The sequence below is a fragment of the Callithrix jacchus genome, chromosome 7 (genome assembly GCF_049354715.1).
Source record: "Callithrix jacchus isolate 240 chromosome 7, calJac240_pri, whole genome shotgun sequence".
NCBI lineage: Eukaryota > Metazoa > Chordata > Mammalia > Primates > Cebidae > Callithrix > Callithrix jacchus.
In genome coordinates, this window is record NC_133508.1 from 130,991,593 (window position 1) to 131,015,667 (window position 24,075).

General features: G+C 38.2%; 1 protein-coding gene across 10 annotated transcripts in view; it reads left to right on the forward strand.

Annotated features, from left to right (window-relative positions):
- MTF2 (metal response element binding transcription factor 2) overlaps positions 1 to 24,075 on the forward strand; it is a 62,678-nt gene that overhangs the window by 12,402 nt on the left and 26,201 nt on the right. For 3 of the 10 annotated variants that reach the window (XM_002751106.7, XM_035252163.3, XM_017974944.4), the window contains exons 2-3: positions 21,286 to 21,484; positions 21,603 to 21,684. The exons of 1 other annotated variant lie outside the window; for it this stretch is intronic. In XM_002751106.7, coding sequence (XP_002751152.1) covers positions 21,286 to 21,484; positions 21,603 to 21,684 — 281 coding nt within the window. Of the gene's footprint in view, positions 1 to 21,283; positions 21,485 to 21,602; positions 21,689 to 24,075 lie in introns of those variants that run through there. 6 more of the 10 variants (XM_035252166.3, XM_078332496.1, XM_078332494.1 and 3 more) reach the window with 5 other exon arrangements.

The following is a 24,075-nucleotide window of genomic DNA, read 5'->3' on the forward strand; positions in this document are numbered from 1 at the left end:
AAACTGTCACCACCATCATTGCATAAAAGATACTTACATTTAAGAATATAAGAAGGGGCCGGGCACAGTGGCTCAAGCCTGTAATCCCAGCACTTTGGGAGACCGAGGCGGGTGGATCATGAGGTCAGGAGCTCGAGACCATCTTGGTCAACATGGGGAGACCCCGTCTCTACTAAAAGTACAAAAAATTAGCTGGGCATGGTGGCATGTGCCTGTAATCCTAGCTACTCGGGAGGCTGAGGCAGGAGAATTGCCTGAACCCAGGAGGCGAAGGTTGCGGTGAGCCGAGATTGCGCCATTGCACTCCAGCCTGGGTCACAAGAGCGAAACTCCGTCTCAAAAAAAAAAAAATATAAGAAGGATATGCCCTCAAAATACAGAATGGTCTTTTAAGTTGCTTAACTTAATTAAATACTGAATACATTGTTCTCGATTTTCTTACTTTGTTGTAGATCAGTACTGGTTTATGGACTTGAGTTGGGAATACTGCCTTAAAACAGTTTTTTTTTTTTTAAGCTGTTTTAAGGAAAGAGTGTGTGGAGTTCCTGTTGTCTCATGTTAGGGAAAACTATTAAGTATTTCTTAACATTAAAATCTCCAAGGAAGCCCTTTTGTGAAAAAGCCCCGCAGTTTACTTGGTTACTGGGATGTTTTCTACTTTTTCTTTGACAATTTTTTCTGCACCTTTTTTCTGTTTTCACATGTTGGTTATCTTAGACTGAGCCTCTGATTGTCTTAATCTGTTTTCTCTTATCTGTCTTTTGTTTTTCATCTCTCAAAATTTTTATTTTGACTATCATTTTATTTCTTTAGAGCTTATTATTATTTCATGGATGCTATATTTTCTCAGATCTCTGAGGATATTGATTGGTTATTGAAACAGTTTTTTCACATAACAACTATTAACATTCTTTAGAACTGGTATTTCAGGGACTGTCCTTTTGAAATACTGCCATGGATGCTGATGTTACCAAGGGTTTGTCTTCACTGCTTTTATTTTTTATCTTTTTAAAAGTAAATTTGTAATATTTAATAGCATGCTGCTTCTAAGAGTTGAAAATATCAGATAATTGTGAAATTAAAAGGCTTTTTAAACCAAAACAATGTAGTTTCTTGTCTGTCTCTTCCACCCCTTCTCACTCAATAACTTTTAACCCTTACCTAATTCTTTATATCTCTACATAAAATATCACTGCATCTAGAGTCAATAGTTTTAGATTTTTAAAAAAATGATGTTAGATGAGAATGAATGAAGAGAGGAGTAAGGGGTAAGCTTTTTCTATAAATATGTTCTTTATCAACATATAATTTTATATGAAACAATATTACAAAAGTTTCTCTATAAAAATAATATTAGATGAGAAGTAAATTCATTGCTCCTCTCTTCGTTCTTTCAATATAGTTATATAAAACATTTTAAACTTTTCATTTGTGACTATATAAAAATTGTTTACATATGAAGAACCACATAGAATATGGTACAACAAAGTAGTGGTATGGGTTAGTTAATACATGTGAAAAATTTAGAATATGACCGGGCGCAGTGGCTCATGCCTGTAATCGCAGCACTTTGGGAGGCCAAGGCGGGTGGATCACCTGAGGTCAGGAGTTCAAGATGAGCCTGGCCAACATGATGAAACCCCATCTCTACAATAAAATATTGGCAAGCCGATTGCAACAGCACAAAACCAAAAGCTTATCCACCATGATCAAGTAGGATTCATCCCGGGGATGCAAGGCTGGTTCAACATACACAAATCTATAAAACGTAATTCACCACATAAACAGAACCAAAGACAAAAACCACATGATTATCTCAATTGATGCAGAGAAGGCCTTTGACAAAATTCAGCAGCCCTTTATGCTCAAAACCCTCAATAAACTAGGTATTGACGGAACGTATCTCAAAATAATAAAAGCTATTTATGACAAACCAACAGCCAGTATCATACTGAATGGGCAGAAACTGGAAGCATTCCCTTTGAAATCCGCCACTAGACAAGGATGCCCTCTCTCGCCACTCCTATTCAAGATAGTACTGGAAGTTCTAGCCAGAGCAATCAGGCAACAAAAAGAAATAAAGGGTATTCAAATAGGAAAGGAGGAAGCCACATTTTCTCTCTTTGCAGACGACATGATTGTATATCTAGAAGACCCCATCGTCTCAGCCCAAAAATCTCCTGAAACTGATAAGCAACTTCAGCAAAGTCTCAGGATACAAAATCAATGTGCAAAAATCACAGTCATTCCTATACACCAATAGCAGACTTAAAGAAAGCCAAATCAAGAACAAACTGCCATTCGCAATTGCTACAAAGAGAATAAAATACTTAGGAATACAACTAACAAGGAACATAAAGGACCTCTTCAAGGAGAACTACAAACCACTGCTCAACAAAATAAGAGAGGACACAAACAGATGGCGAAACATTCCATGTTCATGACTAGGAAGAATCAATATTGTGAAAATGGCCATACTGCCCAAAGCAATTTACAGATTCAACACTATCCCCTTCAAGCTACCAATGACCTTCTTCACAGAAATGGAAAAAACCACCTTAAACTTCATATGGAACCAAAAGAGAGCCCGCACAGCCAAGTCAATTCTAAGCCAAAAGAACACAGCGGGAGGCATCACACTACTGGACTTCGAACTATACTACAAGGCCACAGTAATCAAAACAGCAAGGTACTGGTACCAAAACAGAGATATAGACCAATGGAACAGAACAGAGGCCTCAGAGGCAACACAACATATCTACAACCATCTGATCTTTGACAAACCTGACAAAAACAAGCAATGGGGAAAGGATTTCCTGTTTAATAAATGGCGTTGGGAAAACTGGCTAGCTTTGTGCAGAAAGTGGAAACTGGACACCTTACACCCTTCCTGACACCTAACACTAAAATTAACTCCAGATGGATTAAAGACTTAAGCATAAGACCTAACACAATAAAAACCCTAGAAGAAAATCTAGGCAAAACCATTCAGGACATAGGAGTAGGCAAGGACTTCATGATCAAAACCCCAAAACTATTGGCAACAAAAGCCAATATAGATAATTGGGACCTAATCAAACTCCACAACTTCTGCACGGCAAAAGAAACAGTCATTAGAGTGAATTGGCAACCAAGAGAATGGGACAAAATTTTTGCAGTTTACCCATCTGACAAAGGGCTGATATCCAGAATTTACAAAGAACTAAAACAGATTTACAAGAAAAACACAAGCCCATTCAAAAGTGGGCAAAGGATGTGAGCAGACACTTTACAAAAGAAGACATACTTGAGGCCAATAAACGTGAAAAAATGCTCATCATCACTGGTCATTGGAGAAATGCAGACCAAATCTACATTGAGATACCATCTCACGCCAGTGAGAATGGCGACCATTAAAAAATCTGGAGACAACAGATGCTGGAGAGGATGTGGAGAAATAGGAACACTTTTAAACTGTTGGTGGGAGTGTAAACTAGTTCAACCATTGGGGAAGACAGTGGGGTGATTCCTCAAGGACCTAGAAATAGAAATTCCATTTGACCCAGCTATCCCATTACTGGGCATATATCCAAAGGATTATAAATCGTTCTACTATAAGGACACATGCACACGAATGTTTATTGCAGCACTGTTTACAATAGCAAAGACCTGGAACCAACCTAAATGCCCATTGATGATAGACTGGACAGGGAAAATGTGGCACATATACACCATGGAATATTATGCAGCCATCAAAAAGGATGAGTTCGTGTCCTTTGTAGGGACATGGATGAACCTGGAGACCATCATTCTCAGCAAACTGACACAAGAACAGAAAATGAAATACCACATGTTCTCACTCATAGGCGGATGTTGAACATTGAGAACATATGGACACAGGGAGGGGAGCACTACACACTGGGGTCTGTTGGGGGGAATAGGGGAGGGACAGCAGGGGGTGGGGAGTTGGGGAGAGATAGCATGCAAAAAAATGCCGGATATAGGTGAAGGGGAGGAAGGCAGCAAATCACACTGCCATGTGTGTACCTATGCAACTATCTTGCATGTTTGTCACATGTACCCCAAAACCTAAAATGCAATAAAATTTAAAAAAGGAGAAGGAAAACATTTAGCAATTTTCAGACCTAGTTGAAAAAAATATATACAAAAAAATCAGCTGGGCATGGTGGCAGGCGCCTGTAATCTCAGCTACTCGGGAGGCTGAGGCACACTTAATCCCAGGAGACAAAGGTTGCAGAAAGCCAAGATTGCGTCTTTGCACTCCATCCTGGGTGACAGAGCAAAACTCCACCTCAAAAAAAAAAAAAAAAAAAAAGAATTCAGAATAGTGTCAAACACTTGTTAGCTGTTGTTATTATTTCTAGATTTACATTTTTTTCTTGTAGAACTACGTTTAAAAATTGCCTCATTAAAAAAATTTGCCTACTTTTCTTTGAACATTAAAATCTTTATACATCTTCAGTTCACAAAGTCTCTCACAGTGTACTTTTCCACAATGTGAATCTGTCATATAATTTATCAGTGCCATTAATTTTTCTTAGAGATAACCTGCTGTAGCTCTTGCAGAGTTCTGCTCTAATTTGGACTGATTCCTTAGACTTGCTTGAAGTTGTCTTGTCTTGGGGCTTCTCTCTCTCTCTCTCTCTCTCTCTCTCTCTCTCTCTCTCTCTCTCTCTCTCTCTCCTTCTTTCTCTTTCTTTCTCTCTTTCTCTCTCTCACTCTTTCTTTCTCTCATCTCGCTCTGTCACCCAGGCTGGAGTGCAATAGCGCAATATCGTCTCACTGCAACCTCCGCCTTTTGGGTTCAAGTGGTTCTCCTGCCTCCACCTTCTGAGTAGCTGGGATTACAGGCACCCACCACCATGCCTGGCTAATTTTTTTTTTTTTGTATTTTTAGTAGAGACGGGGTTTTTTACCATGTTGACCAGGCTGGTCTCGAACTCCTGATCTCAGGTGATTCACCCACCTCAGCTTCCCAAAGTGCTGGGATTACAGGTGTGAGCCACTGCGCCAGGCCTCTTGGGGCTCTTCTCTACCATCATCCTGGGAATTCCTTTCTCTGCTGTGTAACATCCCTTGCATACCATGCCTGCTTTTTATTTGGTTTACTCCCTCTGTTTAGTTGTTCTGTTAAGCTCAAAGAAAGTGTGCTTGGGTGATAAATCTTTAAAGACTTTATATGGCTGAAAATGTTCTAATTTTCACAAACACACACACACACACACACACACACACACACTCTCTCTCTCTCTCTCTCTCTCTCTCGCTCTCGCTCGCTCTTTTTTAAAATACAAATTTTAGAGATAGGATCTCTCTGTGTTGCCCAGGCTGGAGTATAGTGGCTATTCACAGGCATGATGACAGTATGCTATAGCTCTGAACTAGGCTCAAGCAATCCTTCTGCCTCAGCCTATGGAGTAGCTGGGACTACAGGAATGTGTCATTGTTGCCCAACTTTACTCTCACTCTCTAGCCCATTGATTGATAATTTGGCTGGTTGTAAAGTTGATTTTTACCCAGAATTTATTTTTCACTCAGATTTTTAAGTGAATAGTTCCACTGTCTTCTGACTTGTAATATTGCTATCATGATTATTATTCTCAGTCCTTTGTTAGTTGCCCTTTTCTCCCTTTCTAAACGTATCTTATCTTTATCCTTGATTTTCTTGGAACATATCTTTTTTATTCAGTTTGCTGGACACTTGTGGCCTTTTCAATTTGGTGAATTCTGTCTTTCAGAACTGGGATGGTTTCTTCTACTTTTTCTTTGATAATTTTTTTCTTCTGTTTTCTGTTTACACATGTTGAATATTTCTGATTGATCCTCTGATTTTCTTAATCTGTTTTCTCTTATTGTCTGTCTTTGTTATAGAAGGTGAAAACTTTTGTAACCACCCCAGGGTCAAAAATAGAACATTGCCAGCTAACCCAGAAGCCCACATTGCAACCCTTCCATCTCCCAGATAATCTCCATCCTGACTTTTATGGTGATTACTTTATTTTTTCTTTGTAGTTTTATTATGCAGGTATGCATCTTCAGGATTATCATTCAATTTGCTAGTATGTTTTAAGATTTTTTTTTCAATTATAGCTATTTTCTTAGATCTTGCTTTTTTTTTTTTTTCTGTGCAGTTTATTTGTGGGAGAAACCAGGTCATTTGTCATGTACATTTCTTAACTGGGATTTTGCTGATTGCATCCCCATTGTGGAGCATATTTATCTGCATTTACTGTAAATTGATGTCTAGATCAAGAGGCTTATCAGGTTCGGGTTTGCCTTATATGGGGTTTGGGTGGGCAGTGTGTTTTCCCATCAGGAAGCATGTAATGTTTCTCTTGCTGCTCTTAGCATGGATCTATTTATTCATTAGGTTGCAAAATGGTGTTTTAAAACATTCATTTCCATTTTCATTGATTGGCTTGAATATATTATAGAGAAAGTTTAACCCTACTTTCAGCTGGCACCTTGTCTATTCCCCTCTCTGTGCCTTCTATTTTCCTTGATTCAATTCCTTAAAAGAATAAATGTTCCATATTCTGATGGGATGTACAGGGTAGGAGATGTGATTTGGGGGTTCCAAGTGTCCTTTTGTTTTTTTGAGACATGGTCTTGCTCTGTTACCCAGGCTGGAATGCAGTGGCTGAATTATATAGCTCACTGCCATTATAGCTCACTGCTGCCTCAAACTCCTGTACTCAAGTGATCTATCCACTTCAGCATTCTGAGTAGTTGGGAAGCTGGGACTGCAAGCATATGCCACTATGCCTGGCTAATTAAAAAAATTATTTTGTAGTGGTGGGGTCTCCCTATATTGACTAGGCTGTGAACTCCTTGCCTCAAGTGATCCTCGCCTGGCTTCCAATTAACCTTTTATTCCAACTTCTACATATTTCTCCATTCTCTTGCGCTCTCTCTCTCTCTCTCTCTCTCTTTCTCTTTTGAGACAGTCTCGCTCTCTTCCCCAGGCTGGAGAGCAGTGGTGTCATATTGGCTCACTGCAACCTCTGCCTCCCAGGTTCAAGCGATTCTTCTGTTTCAGCCTCCCAAGTAGCTGGGATTACAGGTGAGTGCCAGCATGCCTGGCTAAGTGTTTTATATTTTTAGTAGAGACAGAGTTTCACAATGTTGGTCACGCTGGTCTCAAACTCCTGACCTCTTGATCTGCCTGCCTCAGTCTCCCAAAGTGCTGGAATTACAGGCCTGAGCCACCATGCCTGGCCCATTTCTCCATTCTTAATGTTACCACTTGATCTGTGTCTTTCGAGTCTGGTGCCAACAATTCTTTAGTCTTTTGAGGTTCTATAGACCAATGGATTTGCTTCTCACTCCTCATTGTTCTTTCTACTGGCACTTATGTTTAATTTTCTTCCTTATTTTAGCTGCCTTCCATCTTGATATATTGTGATTTAGAATTTCACATGTAATGTGAACATGGACATGTATGGTTGAAGATGGAGTGTGTTTTAATTTTTTCTTTTTTTTGTGAGATGGAGTTTTGCTCTAGAGTGCAGTGGCGCTCTCTTGGCTCACCACAATCTCTGCCTCTCAGGCTCAAGTGATTCTCCTGCCTTAGCCTCCTGAGTAGCTGGGATTATAGGTGTGTGCCACCACACCCAGCTAATTTTGTGTTTTTAGTAGAGACAGGGTTTCTCCATGTTGGTCAGGCTGGACTCAAACTCCCAACTTGAGTTGATATACCCACCTCAGCCTCCCAAAGTGCTGGGATGACAGTCGTGAGCCACCATGCCCAGCCTTAATTTTTTCTTTGCTGTTTTGTCATAAGAAGGAACAAATAAATCTTTACTCTCCTATCTTAATACAGCAAAGTCCTACTCATCCCATTTTCACTTCTCATTTCTATCCAGGGTTCCAAATACATATTATTAATATTTGACAACTTTTAGATCTTCACTTCCAAACCAGGTTTTCTGAGCTGTGGCTCCTAATGGCCAACTGCTTCCTAGACTTCGTGAATAATCTTTCCCAAATGTTTTCCTTTTATTAGTTTTTTCAGAGGACCAGCTTTTGGTGCCATTGGTTCTGTCATATGCTTTTTTTTTTTTTCTGTGCAGTGTTTAATTTCTGTTCTTTTATTTTTCTACTTTTTTGGGGCTTGTTTTCTTTTTCCTCCCTTCAACATGAGATAGCTACTCAATTCATTAACCTTTTTTTGTATTTTCTTTTGTCTTTTGAGATGGAGTCTTGCTCTGTCACCAGGCTGGAGTGCAGTGGTGCAATCTTGGCCCAGTGCAACCTCCAACTCCCTGATTCAAGCAATTCTCCTGCCTCAGCCTCTGCAGTAGCTTGAATTACAGGCATGTGCTATGCCACCATGCCCAGCTAATTTTTGTATATTTAGTAGAGACGGGGTTTCACCTTGTTTGCCAGGTTGGTCTCAAACTCCTGACTTCGTGGTCCGCCTACCTCAGCCTCCCAAAATGCTGGGATTACATGTCTGAATTGTAATCCCTGGTCTGTTTTTTTCCTAGTATATATAATTTTGAGACTTATCTCTCCAAGTACTGCTTTAGCTGCATCCCACAAGTTTTAGTAAGTGTTTTTTGTTGTTTAGCTTTGAATACTTGCTAATTTCCATTGTGATTTCTTCTTTGGCCCATGGATTATTTAAAAGTGTGTATTTTCTTTTCTTTCTTTCTTTTTTTTTTTTAGAGACAGGGTTTCGGTCAATTCCCCAGGCAGGAATGCAGTGGCCTGATCATGGCTCACTGCAGCCTTAACCTGGGCTCAATTGATCCTCCTACCTGAGCCTCCTAAGTAATCAGGTCTACAGGCATGCACCACCACACCTGGCTAGTTTTTTATTTTTTTGTAGAGATGGGTTTTGCCATGTTGTCTAGGCTGGTCTCAAACTCCTGAGCTCAAGTGATCTGCCAACGTTGGCTCCCCCAAAGTGCTCGGATTACAAGCATGAGCCACTGTGCCTGGCCTAAAAGTGTATGTCTCGATTTTCAACTTTTAAGTTATCTTTTTATTGATTTTGGAGTCTTATGACATTGTAGTTACAAAATATATGCTGTATGATTTTATAGCTTTAAATTTGTTGAGACTTGTTTTATAGATAAGTATATGGTCAGTTTTTGCAAATATTTTGCCTAGCAGACATCTTTTCTTGGATGAAACAGAGATGATTAAAACTTGCTACTGCTTTTCTTCTAATTTCCCCAATACCATCCTCCCAGTTTCCCAAGTTAAAAACTTGGGAGTTGTTCTGAATTTCTCCTTTGCTCTCAATACCACAAAGAGTTAATTCCTAATGGCTGTTTTACTTTTAAATTATTTCTTGTTGTAAGAGTGATGCCGTGATTATTTTTTAAAACTTGGAAAATAGATGTAAAGTATGTAAACTGTGTTACTTAAAACCCTACTCTACAGGGATTTTTTAAAAAGTCCACCTTCTTCATGGCTTGATTTCAGGTTTTTCTTGTCTTTTCTTTTTTTGTTTTCTATTTTTGTGATGGAGTCTTGCTCTGTCGCCCAGGCAGGAATGCAGTGGCGTGTTCTCAGCTGATTGCAACTTCCATCTCCTGGGATCAAGCAATTCTTCTGCCTCAGCCTCCCGAGTAGCTGAGATTAACAGGCGCACACTACTATGCCTAGTTAATTTTTGTGTTTTTAGTAGAGACGGGGTTTTACCATGTTGGCCAGGCTGGTCTGGAACTCCTGACCTTAAGTGATCTGCCCTCCCTGGCCTCTCAAAGTGCTGGGATTATTGGCATGAGCCACCATGCCCTGCCCTTTTCTTATTAATAGATTATTAGAGATTTATTTGGGTTCCCATCTTTTCTCTCTTTTGCATAGCATTTGTTTATTCAGCTGGTATTGAGAATCTCTTGCGGGTCAGGTACAAGGGATATATGACAGTAAATAAGACAAAGAGGCAGTGTCTCTACCCTTATTGCTTGGTCTTTTCCATTTGTTCAGTGCTATCTATGCCACTTTCTCTCTGATTTGAGCTGCAGCTATATTGCAGTTTTATTCCTAGAAAAGTGTGTTGTCTCCTGACTTTGTGCCTTTACATATGTTCCCTAGGCTTATGAAGTCCTCTCTAAGGTTCATCTCTGAAATCCTTTAAGTCTGTAGTTAAAAGCTGAGTTTTGATGAAGTTTTGTCTGTCCCTGCCATTTGCTCCTGGACAGATTAGATATTATTATTCTTGTGTTTATTCATTATAGGAATTATGCTGCATATAGTTTTTTTTGAAGTGCACATGTATTTCTCTACAAAGACTGTGTTCCTTGGTGGTAGGTACTGTATCTTTCCACATTTGTCTCTCTTGGCATATAGCAGGCATTCTACAAATATTTGTTGAATGACCAGAGCCATAGACTTTAAATAAAATAATCATATTTTCCTTAACTCTCATTGGACTCTTACCAGAAAGTGATTTGGGGAATAGATGTTTTGGTTGATTAAAATGTTCTGATTAATTAAAGTATATTCTGAGATTCCAGTTTTCAAATATAAGTTGTCAGTAGGTTAGGAGACAAATGTATATATGTTGGTAGTTTATAAGAAGGCTGAATTTTTGCATATTAACCATTATAAATGGGAATTGGGATTCCAAGTCAGTTGATCTGTAATTTTTAATATAATTTATTTGCAGTATTTATAATGTTTAATACCTATTATAATGGTTTCAAAATTTTAACTTTGTTCTCTAATGAATGTGTTTCTTCTCAGTGTTGCCCAGTTGTAAGACTAGGGTATCTGCTGATTCTGAGCCACTAGTAGCAACCCCTGACCATGGGTCCCAGCAAGGTGAGGGATGAGAGGATAACATTTACAGATGGTAAGAGGGGGATGTTTGTCTATATCTTACACAGAGGGACACTACTCACCTATATCCAGTTGTCTAGCCCCTTAGGTAAAAAATGTAGAGAGGGTTCTTACACTGATAAGGTCCTGAAGAAAGACCTCCATATTTTGGCAGAGTTTATTAGTTTTAAGTGTTGCCTCCCTATCTGATTACCCTAAGGCAAAGCTCACCTCTCTACAATTCCTGCATCACATATAAAGAGATCCCATGTAGATTTATGTAACCTTAATCTTAACTGTCAGTGGACAACTAAGGACCACTAAATAGTTGAGGAAAGCCTGCTGCATAAAGGAGAGCCTAAGATAAACAGAAAAAAAAAGAAAGGATTTACCAAGGGCTGGACAGTATAATTGAAAGAAGACCTTACCTAGACACATAATTATGAAATTTTAAGACATTAAGGATAAAGGAAGATCCTAGAAACTTTCTGAGGACAAAATGGTAACCTATAAAGGAGTAACAGTCAGAGTGGCATCAGATTTTTCATCACTAATGCTGAGTGTAGTAGAGGACTATTATCAAACTTCTGAGGGAAAATTATTTTAAACATTAAATTCTATATCTGGGAACGTGTTGGTCAGTTGTAAGGGTGGGATTGAAATAGATACGCAAAGTTTATACGTCCTTCTGTTGTAAGCCACTGCTCCAGCAAAAGAATATGGGATCCAGAAAGCAGAGTGATAAGGTGAACTTCCAAGATGACAAGAGCAGGACTTAGAGGGTAGTCATTCCAGATTGGCACAGGAACATAGAGAGCTTTAGAAGCAGGAGTTACATGTGGAAAAAAGATTTGAAATTATCATTTGCAGTTTGAAACAGGAGACAATAAAGGGATATATTAAGCAATTTTGGGAAAAATTAAAAGCAAATAAGAAAGGATATTTAATAAGGGTATACCACTTATCTTTGCAATGACCAATATTTACACATTGTGCAGTAAGTAAAACTTACTGATTTAGTGAAAATAGTTCAAGATTTGTAGAAGATCGGAGGTAGGAAGTAGGAGTTAGCATAAGATGTGAATTATCAACTTCTATATCAAAAAGTCAGATTTGAAGTTGATCAATTTAAAAAGAGAAGTATAAACACATAATTTGGAAATATGAGGCTACTTTCAGAAGATGTAGTTGAAAGAGTTAAAAAAAAAAAAAAAGAAAGAAACACCTGGGCCAGGCACGGTGGCTCATGCCTGTAATCCCAGCACTTTTGGAGGCCCAGGCAGGCAGATCACGAGGTCAGGAGATCGAGACCATCCTGGCCAACGTGGTGAAACCTCGTCTCTACTAAAAATACAAAAAAATTAGCTGGGTGTGGTGGTGCATGCCTGTAGTCCCAGCTACTCAGGAGGCTGAGACAAGAGTTGCTTGAACCCAGGAGGCGGAGATTGCAGTGAGCCGAGATCGCCCCACTGCACTACAGCCTGGGTGACAGTGTGAGACTCCATCTCAAACAAAAGAAACACCTGCTTCTGAGAGTAAGACTGGGATATTAGAAGAGATGGAGTGAGGAACTATTGATTTTCACCGTAATTTTTTTCTACAGTGTTTGATTTTTTTCTGTAAAACCATATACATAGCATGATGTTTGTATCATTTCTAAAACTAAGAAGTGGAGTAGAGCTGGCCTTTAAGCTGCTTGCTTTATGCTTTTTGTCCTTTAGATTCAACCTTGGTTCTCTTTGACATTCTATTTTCAAGGAAACCTCAACCAGAAAGAAGGCACCCAGTTTCAGGCTCCATTTTATTATACCTTTCTCAAGAGATAAAAGAGAATTCCTTCTCCATAGCTTTAGTGCAGGCCAAGCTTAAGCAAATTGCCTGCTGCTTCCCTTACACGCAGGCCTTACTTTGACCCTGTTTGGCCTCATGAATTTCACCGTATCTATATGAAAGTTTTCACCAAAAATACCACTTTTCTTAGGTTATGTTATATACTTCACATGCGATTAACCCACATATTTGCTACTTTTCCCAGGGAGGGGAAGAAATTGTGGGAAAGAGCATGACAAGGATGGCAACTAAGAATTCGGGTAGTTCTTTGTTCACTAGAAGAACAAATGTGGAATGGATTGAGAAGAGTCAGTCCCAGTTTCCCTAAGCCACACTATTTCTGAATTAAACATCTAGTTTTCAAGTTCATGAATCAGGATCTTATTTATTCTGGGGTAGTAAACCAAGAGTTACTGGCTTGAACACTTGGTCTCAAGGGAAGAAATTTATTTGTCCAGGTAATCTCTTTTAAGATGTATATCACTACCAGTGATCCAGTGGTAGTGACTGTGGGCCCTCTCTCCCAGCCTTTTTAATGAGGTAAAATATATATAACAAAATTTAACTTGTTTTTTTTTTTTAAAGGAGATAGGGTCTCACTCTGTTACCCAGGCTGGAGTGCAGTGGTGTGCTTCCAGCTCACTGCAGTCTCAAACTCCTGGATTCAAGTGATCCTGCAGGCATGTGTCATCATGCCTGGCACATTTTAAAAAATTTTTCTGTAGGAATGTTGTCTTGCTATGTTGATCAGGCTGGTCTTATTTTTTCAATTTTGAGACAGGTTCTTCCTGTTACCCAGGCTGGAATGCAGTGGTGCAGTCACAGCTCACTGAAGCCTCGACCTCCCAGGCTCATACAATTCTCCTATCTCGACTTTTTGAGTAGCTGGGACTATAGGCACATGCCACTACGTCTGGCTAATTTTCAAAGAAATTTTTCGTAGAGCCTGAATCTTGTTGTGTTGCTTAAGCTGGTCTTGAACTCCTGGTCTCAAGCAGCTCTCCAGCATTGACCTCCCAAAGAGCTGGAGTTAACAGGTGTGAGCCATCATGTCTGGCCCATCTTAACCAATTTTCAGTGTACAGTTCAATGATATTAAATATATTGAGCCATCTTCATAACACTTTTTACCTTGTTAAACTGAAACTCTATGCCCATTGTATAAAAACTCCCTCTTTCTCCCTCCGCTCAATCCCTGGCTCCTTAAAGAGCAGAGGCAGTTTGAATCTGAGATGAGGTAAGATGAAGGATATAGCTTTGTAGCTACTGAGTACCAAAAAAAAGTACTGATCCCCCAATCAAAAAGTCTGTTTCTCATGGCACTTTAGTTTATGAACTCAGAAAAATGTTTGCAATATATATAAGAAAGAGTTATAACATACAAGATGCTCTTGAAAATTATTATTAAAATGATTAACATTTCATTTTAAAATGGGCAAAGAACATTAATTGCAGTTTCCAGAAGACAAAGAAATTGTTAATATTCCGGGTGTGGTGGCTCATGCTTCTAATCCTAGCACTTGGTGGGAAGTGAAAGCGAAGGGATTACTTGAGCTCAGAAGTTTGAGACCCAGCCGGGCATGGTGGCTCACCCCTGTAATCCTAGCACTTTGGGAGGCTGAGGTGGGTGGATCACCTGAGGTCAGGAGTTCAAAAACCAGCCTGACCAACATGGTGAAACCCCATCTTAAAAAAAAAAAAAAAAAAATGAAAAAAACCCAAACAAACAAAAAAAGAAGTTTGAGACCTGCCCCCTCCATTTCCTACTAAAAATAAAAAAAATCAGCTGGGCATGGTGGTGTGGTATGTGCCTGTAGCCCCAGCTGCTTGGGAGGTTGAAGTGGGAGGATCCCTTGAGCTCTGGAGATTGAGGCTGCAGTTACCCGTGATTGCACTAGTGCACTTCAGCCTGGGTGACAGAGACCCTGTCAAAAAAAAAATTGTTAATAAAGCTATAAGAAACATGCTTTTTAAACTACTACTATTAGAGATGTAGATAGAAATAGAGTGTGTGTTGTCAAACAGCAAAAGAATGATAATTCTTCCAGTTGGTGCAGTTGTAGTGAGAATGTGAATTGGTACCTTCTGGGAGAGTAATTGACAATACCTATGATATTTAAAAATATACATAATATGAGGATGGGGGAGGATATGGATGTATAAATGAAAAACGATTATCCATGAGATTATAATTGAAACTGGGTGTTGTTACTTGTGGCTTGTTATACTTGTTTTGTCTACGTTTGTAATTTTCTTTTCTTTTTTTATTTGAGATGGAGTCTTGCTCTGTCACCCAGGCTGGGGTGTAGTGGTGTGATCTCAGCTCCGCCTCCCGGGTTCAAGTGATTCTCCTGCTTCAGCCTCCTGAGTAGCTGGGATTATAGTTGCAGGCCAGCATGCCTGGCTAATTTTTGTATTTTTAGTAGAAACGGGGTTTCACCATGTTGGTCAGGCTGGTCTTGAACTCCTGACCTCGTGATCTACCTGCCTTGGCCTCCCAAAGTGCTGGGATTACAGGCATGAGCTACTGTGCCCAGCCACGTTTGTAATTTTCTATTATCAAAAGGAAAAATATACATTGTATATTATATACACAGTAATTTATCTTTACAAATTTATCCTGTATAATAGTTGGGAATGTAGAAGAATGAGCTTTATATTATTGCTTATGGTAAAACATTGGAAACATCCTAAGTTCCTCCATTGGGTAATGGTTGGAAGGCAGTTTAGCAGTTGATGAAAAGATTATTTTATGTGCTTTTATTTTATGTTTACATAGCAGATGGAAATTACATTGTTTATGATACATTGTTATGTGAGAAAATGTATATAACTATATATAATGTTCTATATTTTATTTAAAACATTTATATGAATTACAGATATATAGTACAAATAAAAATCAGGAGATTAATTTTTTTTTGTGGGAGGAGATCGCATGGAGAATTTTCACTTTTAACTAGATGTTTCTGTATTTATTCTAACAGCATGTTTACCTTTGTAATCAGAAAGGAAATAATAAATTCTAAAATTAGAAAAATTAATTTGGCTTCTAATAAAGGTCACATTCTAGCAAAGAGGGAATTAATCAGTGACAATAATGGGGTGGAGGGGGAACTACATGGGGAAAACCCTTAGCCGGGAGGAAAATGTACAGAGATGTTTATCCTACCTAAGTTTGAGTTATGACATTATGGGTAATTTGCCCTTTGCTTACTTTGTTTTCTGTAAGATATTTTTAGGCAGAGAAATTGTAAAAGAAAATAATGCGTTTACAAGTTATTTACGCATGTAATTTTGGTTTTTGATACAGGTTCTTGCTATTGCCTAGGTTGAAGTGCAGTGGTACAATCACAGCTCACGGAAGCCTCTACTTCATGGGCTTAAGTGATCCTCCCACCTCAGTCTCCTGAGTACCTGGGACCACAGGCATGTGCTACCATACCCAGCTAATTTTTTGATATTTTGTAGAGACAACTTCTCACTATTTTGTCAAGGCTGGTCTCAAATTCCTAGGCTCAAGTGATTCTCCTGCCTCAGCCTCCCAAAGTGCTGGGATTACAGGTGTAAGCCACTATGCTTGGCACAAATGATCTATTTATTAGTGTAGTTTTATATAGGATTTATGTTTATGTGGGTAAAAGGTTGGTGTGTATTTTTCTTAAATGTGAATGAAAGTAGAGTCTATTTTTTACTTAAAGCAAACAGATTATTTGTGTGTAGAGACATTAGATTAAAAATGTAGGTAAAGATGAAAAGTTAAACTCCTTAAATATAGGTTAGTTTAAAAAATTAACTCCTTAAATATAGGCATTTCTTGACTTGAACTTTATAAGTTTTTTTGCCGTTTATGTATTATGCCCCATGCAGAGCATTGAGGATACAACTGTGATAAGAGACAGACATTTCCTGTTTTGGAGGAGGTTGGCGTTATGTTGAAGTGCGCTGAAGACCGGAAAGGGGATAGATACTATAGGAGTGGAGACGTTAAGTGTGTATAACTTTTCCCCAGATGTTTGCATGTGAATAGGAGGAAAGAACAGGAAGTGGTGGGAAGGGAGCCGGAAGAATCGAGAGAATTTTAGTTATTCTACCCCGGACCCTCAAGATCCTTGCAAGTTTTTAAGAATAGTTGAATGCAAATGGGAGGGTGCCCAGAGAGAAGATTTATTGAATGCTGGCTATGGTTTATATCCTATAATAAACTTCATCAAGTTACAATCTGTCTTGCAGTTGCAGTTTCCTCATGTAAAAAGGGATCTGTAAAATCCTCATCTGCAAAAATATCCCTAAAGCAGCTCTGCATATTAAATTACCTCTATATATCGGGCTGGGCACGGTGGCTCAAGCATGTAATCCCAGCACTTTGGGAGGCCGAGGCGGGTGGATCACGAGGTCAAGAGATCGAGACCATCCTGGTCAACATGGTGAAACCCCGTCTCTACTAAAAATACAAAAAATTAGCTGGGCGTGGTGGTGCATGCCTGTAATCCCGGCTACTCAGGAGGCGGAGGCAGGAGAATTGCCTGAACCCAGGAGGCGGAGGTTGCGGTGAGCCGAGATCGCGCCATTGCACTCCGGCCTGGGTAACAAGAGCGAAACTCTGTCTCAAAAAAAAAAAAAAAAAAAATTACCTCTATATATCTAGTGCCTGGCACAGTATGTGGCTCATAATAGGGACCCAAAAATGATTTATGAATGAATACATTGAATGTTAATGTAGGATTAGGCACGTGGTAATCTCAGCAATTCTTTCCTGGAGGTTTGGCTGTGAATGGGAGGGAAAAAATGAGGTGGTGGGAGGGGGCATAAGGAATCAAGGGTAACTATGATTAGGTTAGGTCTCATTTGAGACATAGCATACTAGAAATATTAGGAGAAGCAGGGCATAAACATTAGGAGATGGAAAAATAAAAAAAAGTTTGATATCATGACCTAAGGATGTGCCATGCAGCGGGAGTATTAGTATGGACAGTGGACAGAGACAGACCTTGTCTTCCTGAAAAAAAAGGGATAATTTATTGAAGTAAAAGCAAAGCATATGAAACTGTCTGGGAATGTTTGCAATTTTTATTTTTGTAAAGTTTCTACTTTGGAATTGGAAGATTCTGGGTCTTAACACAGACCTGCCATGGCATTCTACTGAGGTCATTTTTAACCCATGATTAATTATCATTCAGGCTTTGGTTATTTTCTTTTAACTTAAGGGATGCAAAATCCCCCAAGTGAACTTAAAGCTTTTTTCAAAGTTGATTGCTAATAGAGTCATTCCCATACTGTGAAGGCATTAAATTGTTTCAGCCTCTGGAGAAAGAGTGTTCTTACCCTGACCTTAAGTATCCCTGATGATACAAAATTCATTCTGATACTTCCTGCATTTTTACTTCTGTTCTCTTGAACTCATCTTATTAACCATTTAAACTTTTTAACCCTTCTAATTATACTACCAAAAGTGCCTTCTCACAGCTGACTATGGCGCAGAAAAACAATGTTAGGTAAAATTGCTTTGTGCCTTAGTGTGAATCAAGGCAGTGGCATCAAACTGTACTTGTATTCTTCGTTGTTGTGTACTAACAGTAAAATACATAAGCATACAGACATACACATACCCCCAAACCTTATTTCACTTAATTTTTTTTTTTTTTGAGACGGAGTTTTGCTCTGTTGTCCAAGCTAGAGTGCAGTGGTGTGATCTCGGCTCACTGCAACCTCAGCCTCCCAGGTTCAAGTGGTTCTCCTGCCTCAGCCTCTTGAGTAGCTGGGATTACAGGCATGCACCACCAAGCCTAGATAATTTTGTATTTTGAGTAGAGACGGGGGTTTGCTATGTTGGCCAGGTTTGTCTTGAACTCTGGCCTCAAATGATTCATCTGCCTCAGCCTCCCAAAATGCTGAAATTACAGGTGTGAGGCATCGTGGTGGCAAGATTTTTAATATCGTGTTAAAATAGAAATGGCATAAACCACTTGTGCCATTGAGTTGCCAGCCGAACTAGCAGCTTTTTCATGGAACACCATTTTTACTTGAAACAGTGACTGATTTCTATATAAGGCAGATGTTTTCTTGAATTGACAATCTACTTTTTATATTTACCTTACTTACCATTTTTTGTTTTTTTGTTTGTTCCTGTGAGTTCAAGTTAGCATCTTGTGTCCATCCCTTCCTTCCTTTCCCTTCCCTCTCCTCCCTCCCCTCCCTCCCTGCTCCCTTTTCTCCTCCCTTTCCCCCTCCTCCTCCCCTTTCCCCTCCCTCTCCCCCTCCCTTTTCCCCTCCTCCTCCCCTTCCCTTCCCTTCCTTTTTGACAAGTTCACTTTCTGCTGCTCAGGCTGGAGTGCGATGGCACAATCACAGCTCACTGCAGTCTTGACCTCCTGGCCTCTTATAGTCCTCCCACCCTGGACTCCTAAGTAGCTGGGACCACAGATACATGCCATCATGCCCTGCTAATTTTTATTTTTTGATTTTTTTAGAGACATTCTCCCTGTTGCCAGGCTGCTGTTGAACCTGGGATCCTCCTGCCTTAGCCTCCCAAAGTGCTGGGATTACAGGCATGAGCCACGCTGCACCTGACCTTGTGTCATTTCTTTGAAATGGTTTTGTTCCTACATACATCCTTTGTGTTATTGTTGCCAAATATATTACATTTCTACATATTATGGGTCTAACCATACAGTTATGTACATATTTTGTGTATTTGCTTTAGAGGAAATAGGCATTTATGCTGTCTTTTATAATTAATTTTGTTGGTGGTGTGTGTGTGTGTGTGTGTGTGTGTGTGTATTTGAATTTCCTTATGGGTTTACTTGCTTTCATTCATGTTAGTATTTATTGTTAGATGACTCTGCTAATAACAAATTCAGTTTTTGTTTATTTGGGAGTGTGTATTTCACCTTCATTTTTGAAAGACAGTTTTGCTTAATATAACATTCTTTGGTGACAGCACCCCCTTCCCCCAGCCTGCATGCTTTGAATTTGTCATCTCACTGCCTTCTGGCCTTCATTGTTTCTGATGAGAAGTCAATTGTTAATCTTATTAGGGTTTCCTTGTATGTAATATGTTGTATTTCTCTTGTTGCTTTCAAGATTTTTTTTTTTTTTTTTGCTTTTCAGCATTTTTACTATGATGTGGCTGGGTGTAGATCTCTTTGCATTTATCCTACTTGGAATTTGTTGAGCTGCTTGGATGTGTAGATAATGTTTTTCAGCAAATTTGGGAAGGTATCAGTTATTTCTTTGGATATCTTTAAAATGTATTTCTTTTAAACTGAAACATTCTGTACCCATTAAACACTAACTCTCTACTCCCCAGTCTTCCTAGTTGTTGGCCTAGTTGTTCTATTTCCATTTCTATGACTTTGAGTGTCTAGATACCTCATATAATTGGAATAGTTATCCTTTTTGTCTGGCTTATTTCACTTAGCATAATGTCTTCAAGGTTCATCCATGTTTTAGCATGTGACAGGGTTTCCCAGAATTTCTGTATTTTCAGAAATTCAATTCAGGTATTGAAATTAGGTATTCCTAATACTTAGGAACTTTTTGAAACTTTTTTCTTTAATTTCCCTGCTCATTTTATTTTTACTAAACTTTTATGCTATTTTTAGAATTATTGTCTATCTAGTTTTACATGTCACTGTATGTTTAATTAGTGAAAAATCTAATTTGGAAAAGTGAAACCAAATACTGCTTTGTTACCTTTAAAAGTTGATGGTGTTATGCTTTGCTGTTTATGGAATGTCTGATACATAAGTTAAATGTAATTTCACAGTATTTAATGATTTTTTTTTCTTTTAAGTACTCTTATAGGGTATTTCATTTTGAGATGGAGTCTCGCTCTATTGCCCAGGTTGGAGTACAGGGGTGTGATCTCAGCTCACTGTAACACTGCCTTCCAGGTTGAAGCGATTCTCCTGCCTCAGCCTCCCAAGTAGGTGGGCTCACAGGTACGCACCACCACACCCAGAGATTTTGTATTTTTAGTAGAGATGGGATTTCACCATGTTGGCCAGGCTGGTCTCGAACTCCTGGCCTCAGGTGATCTGTCCACCTCAGCCTCCCAAAGTGCCACAGCACCCGGCCGTATAGCATATTTTTCTATTTGTATATGATTTAATGAAATTGCTGACTCTCAATTTGTTTTTTAAACTCCCAGTCTGCATATTTTCTCAATTCAGTAGTGATTCCCTATAAGGAGAAGGTCATGACTGCTCTTTCTTTGAGTGCGAAGAGTGTGAATAACACCCAGCTGTCCCCTGAAGACACTGGTTAGTGTGTCTTAACTGCATGTGACATAATCAAGATATTAAAATTTAATTCACTTTTATTCTTTATCTAAACGTAGTCATGAGATTCAAGACATTATTTGCTCATAACCATGGCCTGCGTACCTCAGCCTAAAGCTGTTATTTTGATGACAGCTACCTCAAATGTGTTATCTTAGGGTGTTTGCTGAGTCTTGGCCTCACTTAGAGTAGGCAATGAATGGATATTGAGAATTGTTATCATTTTGTTTTAAACTTCTGTTTGGAGAGTATTTATGATTTGAGGTACCTTTTATATTTTTGTTTGTCTTAAGGTTTCTAACAAATGAAAAAATTTGATTAACATATGAAATATCCCACTGGTATAAAATAAGCTCTACAAGTAAGTCTTATATATGGTCTTTTATTCTCTAAACAGAGACTCTACAGGGGCAGGTAATTCACTGGTCCACAAGCGGTCTCCTTTACGTCGAAACCAAAAGACCCCAACATCCTTGACCAAGCTGTCTTTACAGGATGGACATAAAGCCAAAAAGCCAGCATGTAAATTTGAAGAGGGTCAGGATGTCCTAGCTAGATGGTCAGATGGCTTGTTTTATCTTGGCACTATCAAAAAGGCAAGTTACCTTAATGTATGTTTTGCTGTTTTTGCAGTAAGCATTTAATAATCTTAAATTTAACTTTAAATGTTTTTAATTTTAAGAGATCACCGTTAAGTATTTCTCTGTATTGCAGATAAACATATTGAAACAGAGCTGCTTCATCATATTTGAAGACAGTTCTAAATCCTGGGTTCTCTGGAAGGACATTCAAACAGGCAGGTGCTACTATTTCTCTTGAACATGATTTAAATTAAAATTTGATTTTCTTCAACTTGTCATATTGTGGTGTTGTCTGTTGAATACAGTGTATTTAGATAACTCAGTATTACTTCCAAGGAGAAGTTAAAAAATCAGCATAGTCTTTATTATAGACCATAAGAAGAACGAGAATACTCTCTTAGGGTAAAGATAGACTAGAGGACAGATGCATCACTAATTTATACCCATAAGCTATATTAAGACCTTTTCTCTCTTTAAAAAAAAAAAAGAGGCCGGGCACGGTGGCTCACTCCTGTAATCCCAGCACTTTGGGAGGCTGAGGTGGGAGGATCACCTGTGGTCAGGAGTTTGAGACCAGCCTGACCAACATGGAGAAACCCCATCTCTAAAAAAAAAAAAAAAAGACCCTTCTAAGAACTTTGAATAAAAATCTTTAGTAACTAAGTAACAGTTTGGGTTCAATTTAACTGTTGCTTATATTTTTAGAAGGCAACTATTTATTGAGAGCATACTATTTGTCAGATGATTTGGGAAATTAGGACATATAAAACTGCTTTAGAATAATAGAAATATTCATTAATAAAAGTGGTTTAAAATTACCATTTAGTTATGGGTTTTTATGTTTAGATGGGAAAATGAGGCTACATTTGTGTGCCAGTAAAAATGAATACATGTATGCCTTGGTTTGGTTATAGGTATGCTTCTTGGGATGATTTCTATTATTAGAAACTATGATTGTTTCATGCTCTTAGAGTCTGCTAAATATAGATGTTTTTCCAGGTAACTTTTTCATGCAAAGCACTTTAAAAAATTATTAATCTTTACTAAAAACCTGAGTTTTTAGTAGTTCATTAAAGCCCTACTTTTGATTTTCCTTTTGCTGGATTAATAGGCCTACACCAAGACCTGTGTTTTGTATATTCTTGTAGAAAAGAGATAAATTTTCTCCCTAAAGGGTAGACACGTTGCTAAAGTGTTTAATGATTGAATTTTATATTTGAATCCCAAATTCAATTTTATGGTAGGTTTCTGCTGTGTTTAGTTCTTGACTTCACTCCTAATATTTCTTAAAAGAATAAAAAAAGTTTTGGTAAAGGAATTGGAATGTTCTAATTACCATCTGTATAATTGGTACTCAGGGCTTAGGTGGGAAATGAAATAAATTACTCTGGTAATTTATGTATCAAATATAAATTTACTCTGGTAATTTATTTGATAAAATGTTACTCTGGTAAAATGTTGCTCTGGTAAAATGTTTTTCTAGGTAGACTTTTTATGGTTCCTGGACTGTTTAGTTTAAAGGACTAAAATTATGTTTTGAATCTGAAATTGAAGAGCCAGTGAGAACAGTGTGAATCTTAAGATGTAAAGGGATAGGAGATCTCCAACACTGCTACAGATCTTATTACCCTGCACACAAAATTATTCCTTTTTCCTTATTTTGTAAACACGGATTTCTCTAATAGCACTGAAACATGTTATGCTGCTTTTTACTCCCCTTCCATTAGTTATGTATTTCTTTCAGCTTTTAAAGATCTTTTGGAGTTTCCTGTGGATTTAATGTAGTAGGTCTGTCTGTCCTTTTGTCTACTTTCTCCTTTCTACTTCCCCTTCATTACTTTTAAAAGTGGCAGAAAGAAGAAAACTAATGTTATGTAGAGATAGAAAGTTGTTGTGTGAGGGTACTTTCCTGTTCTACAAGTGCTGCACCCAGTATGTCAGTTTAATGTTCTGTAGTTGTTCTTTCTTAACTGGTTCCTTTTGCTGTTCCTGGAATTACAAAGGATTGCTCTGGTTATTTAACTCTTCATAGCACCTTGATAGTAGCACACAGGAAACTGCAGTTGCCATAGAAATGAATAAATTAATTTGAAAACTGCATTATGGCTGTTTTAGTGAGGAGTATGTTTAGTAGTTTTCTTCTCTGTAAGAAACCTGCTAATAATATATATCAAAATAATTTAATAAATTATATATATCTAATGAGATTCTTTTAAAAATTTTACGTAAAGAAGAATGTTAATAGTCAACCAGGTGAAATATATCATGTTGCAACTATTACATAAATGTAAGAAAGATTTAAATCTTAGCATCTGATGCTATTTTGGTTTCTGTGAAATGATGTTCTCTTGCATTGCTGGTGGCAGTGGAAATTTCTATTTTGGTTATTTAGCATTTGCATTAAATGCAAACAAAGTTTATGATTATCTAATAGACTCATTTCTAGCAGTTTATTATATTTTTGAGAAATAATTTTTAAAAAACTAGATGAAAAATGTGTCCTGAGCTTTATATTAAAAAGAACAAAAAATCTATTTCTAAGATGAAACGGTGAAGACTTTTTAGTCAACTGGATTTGGAGTAAGGGAGACTATAGAAGATTACTA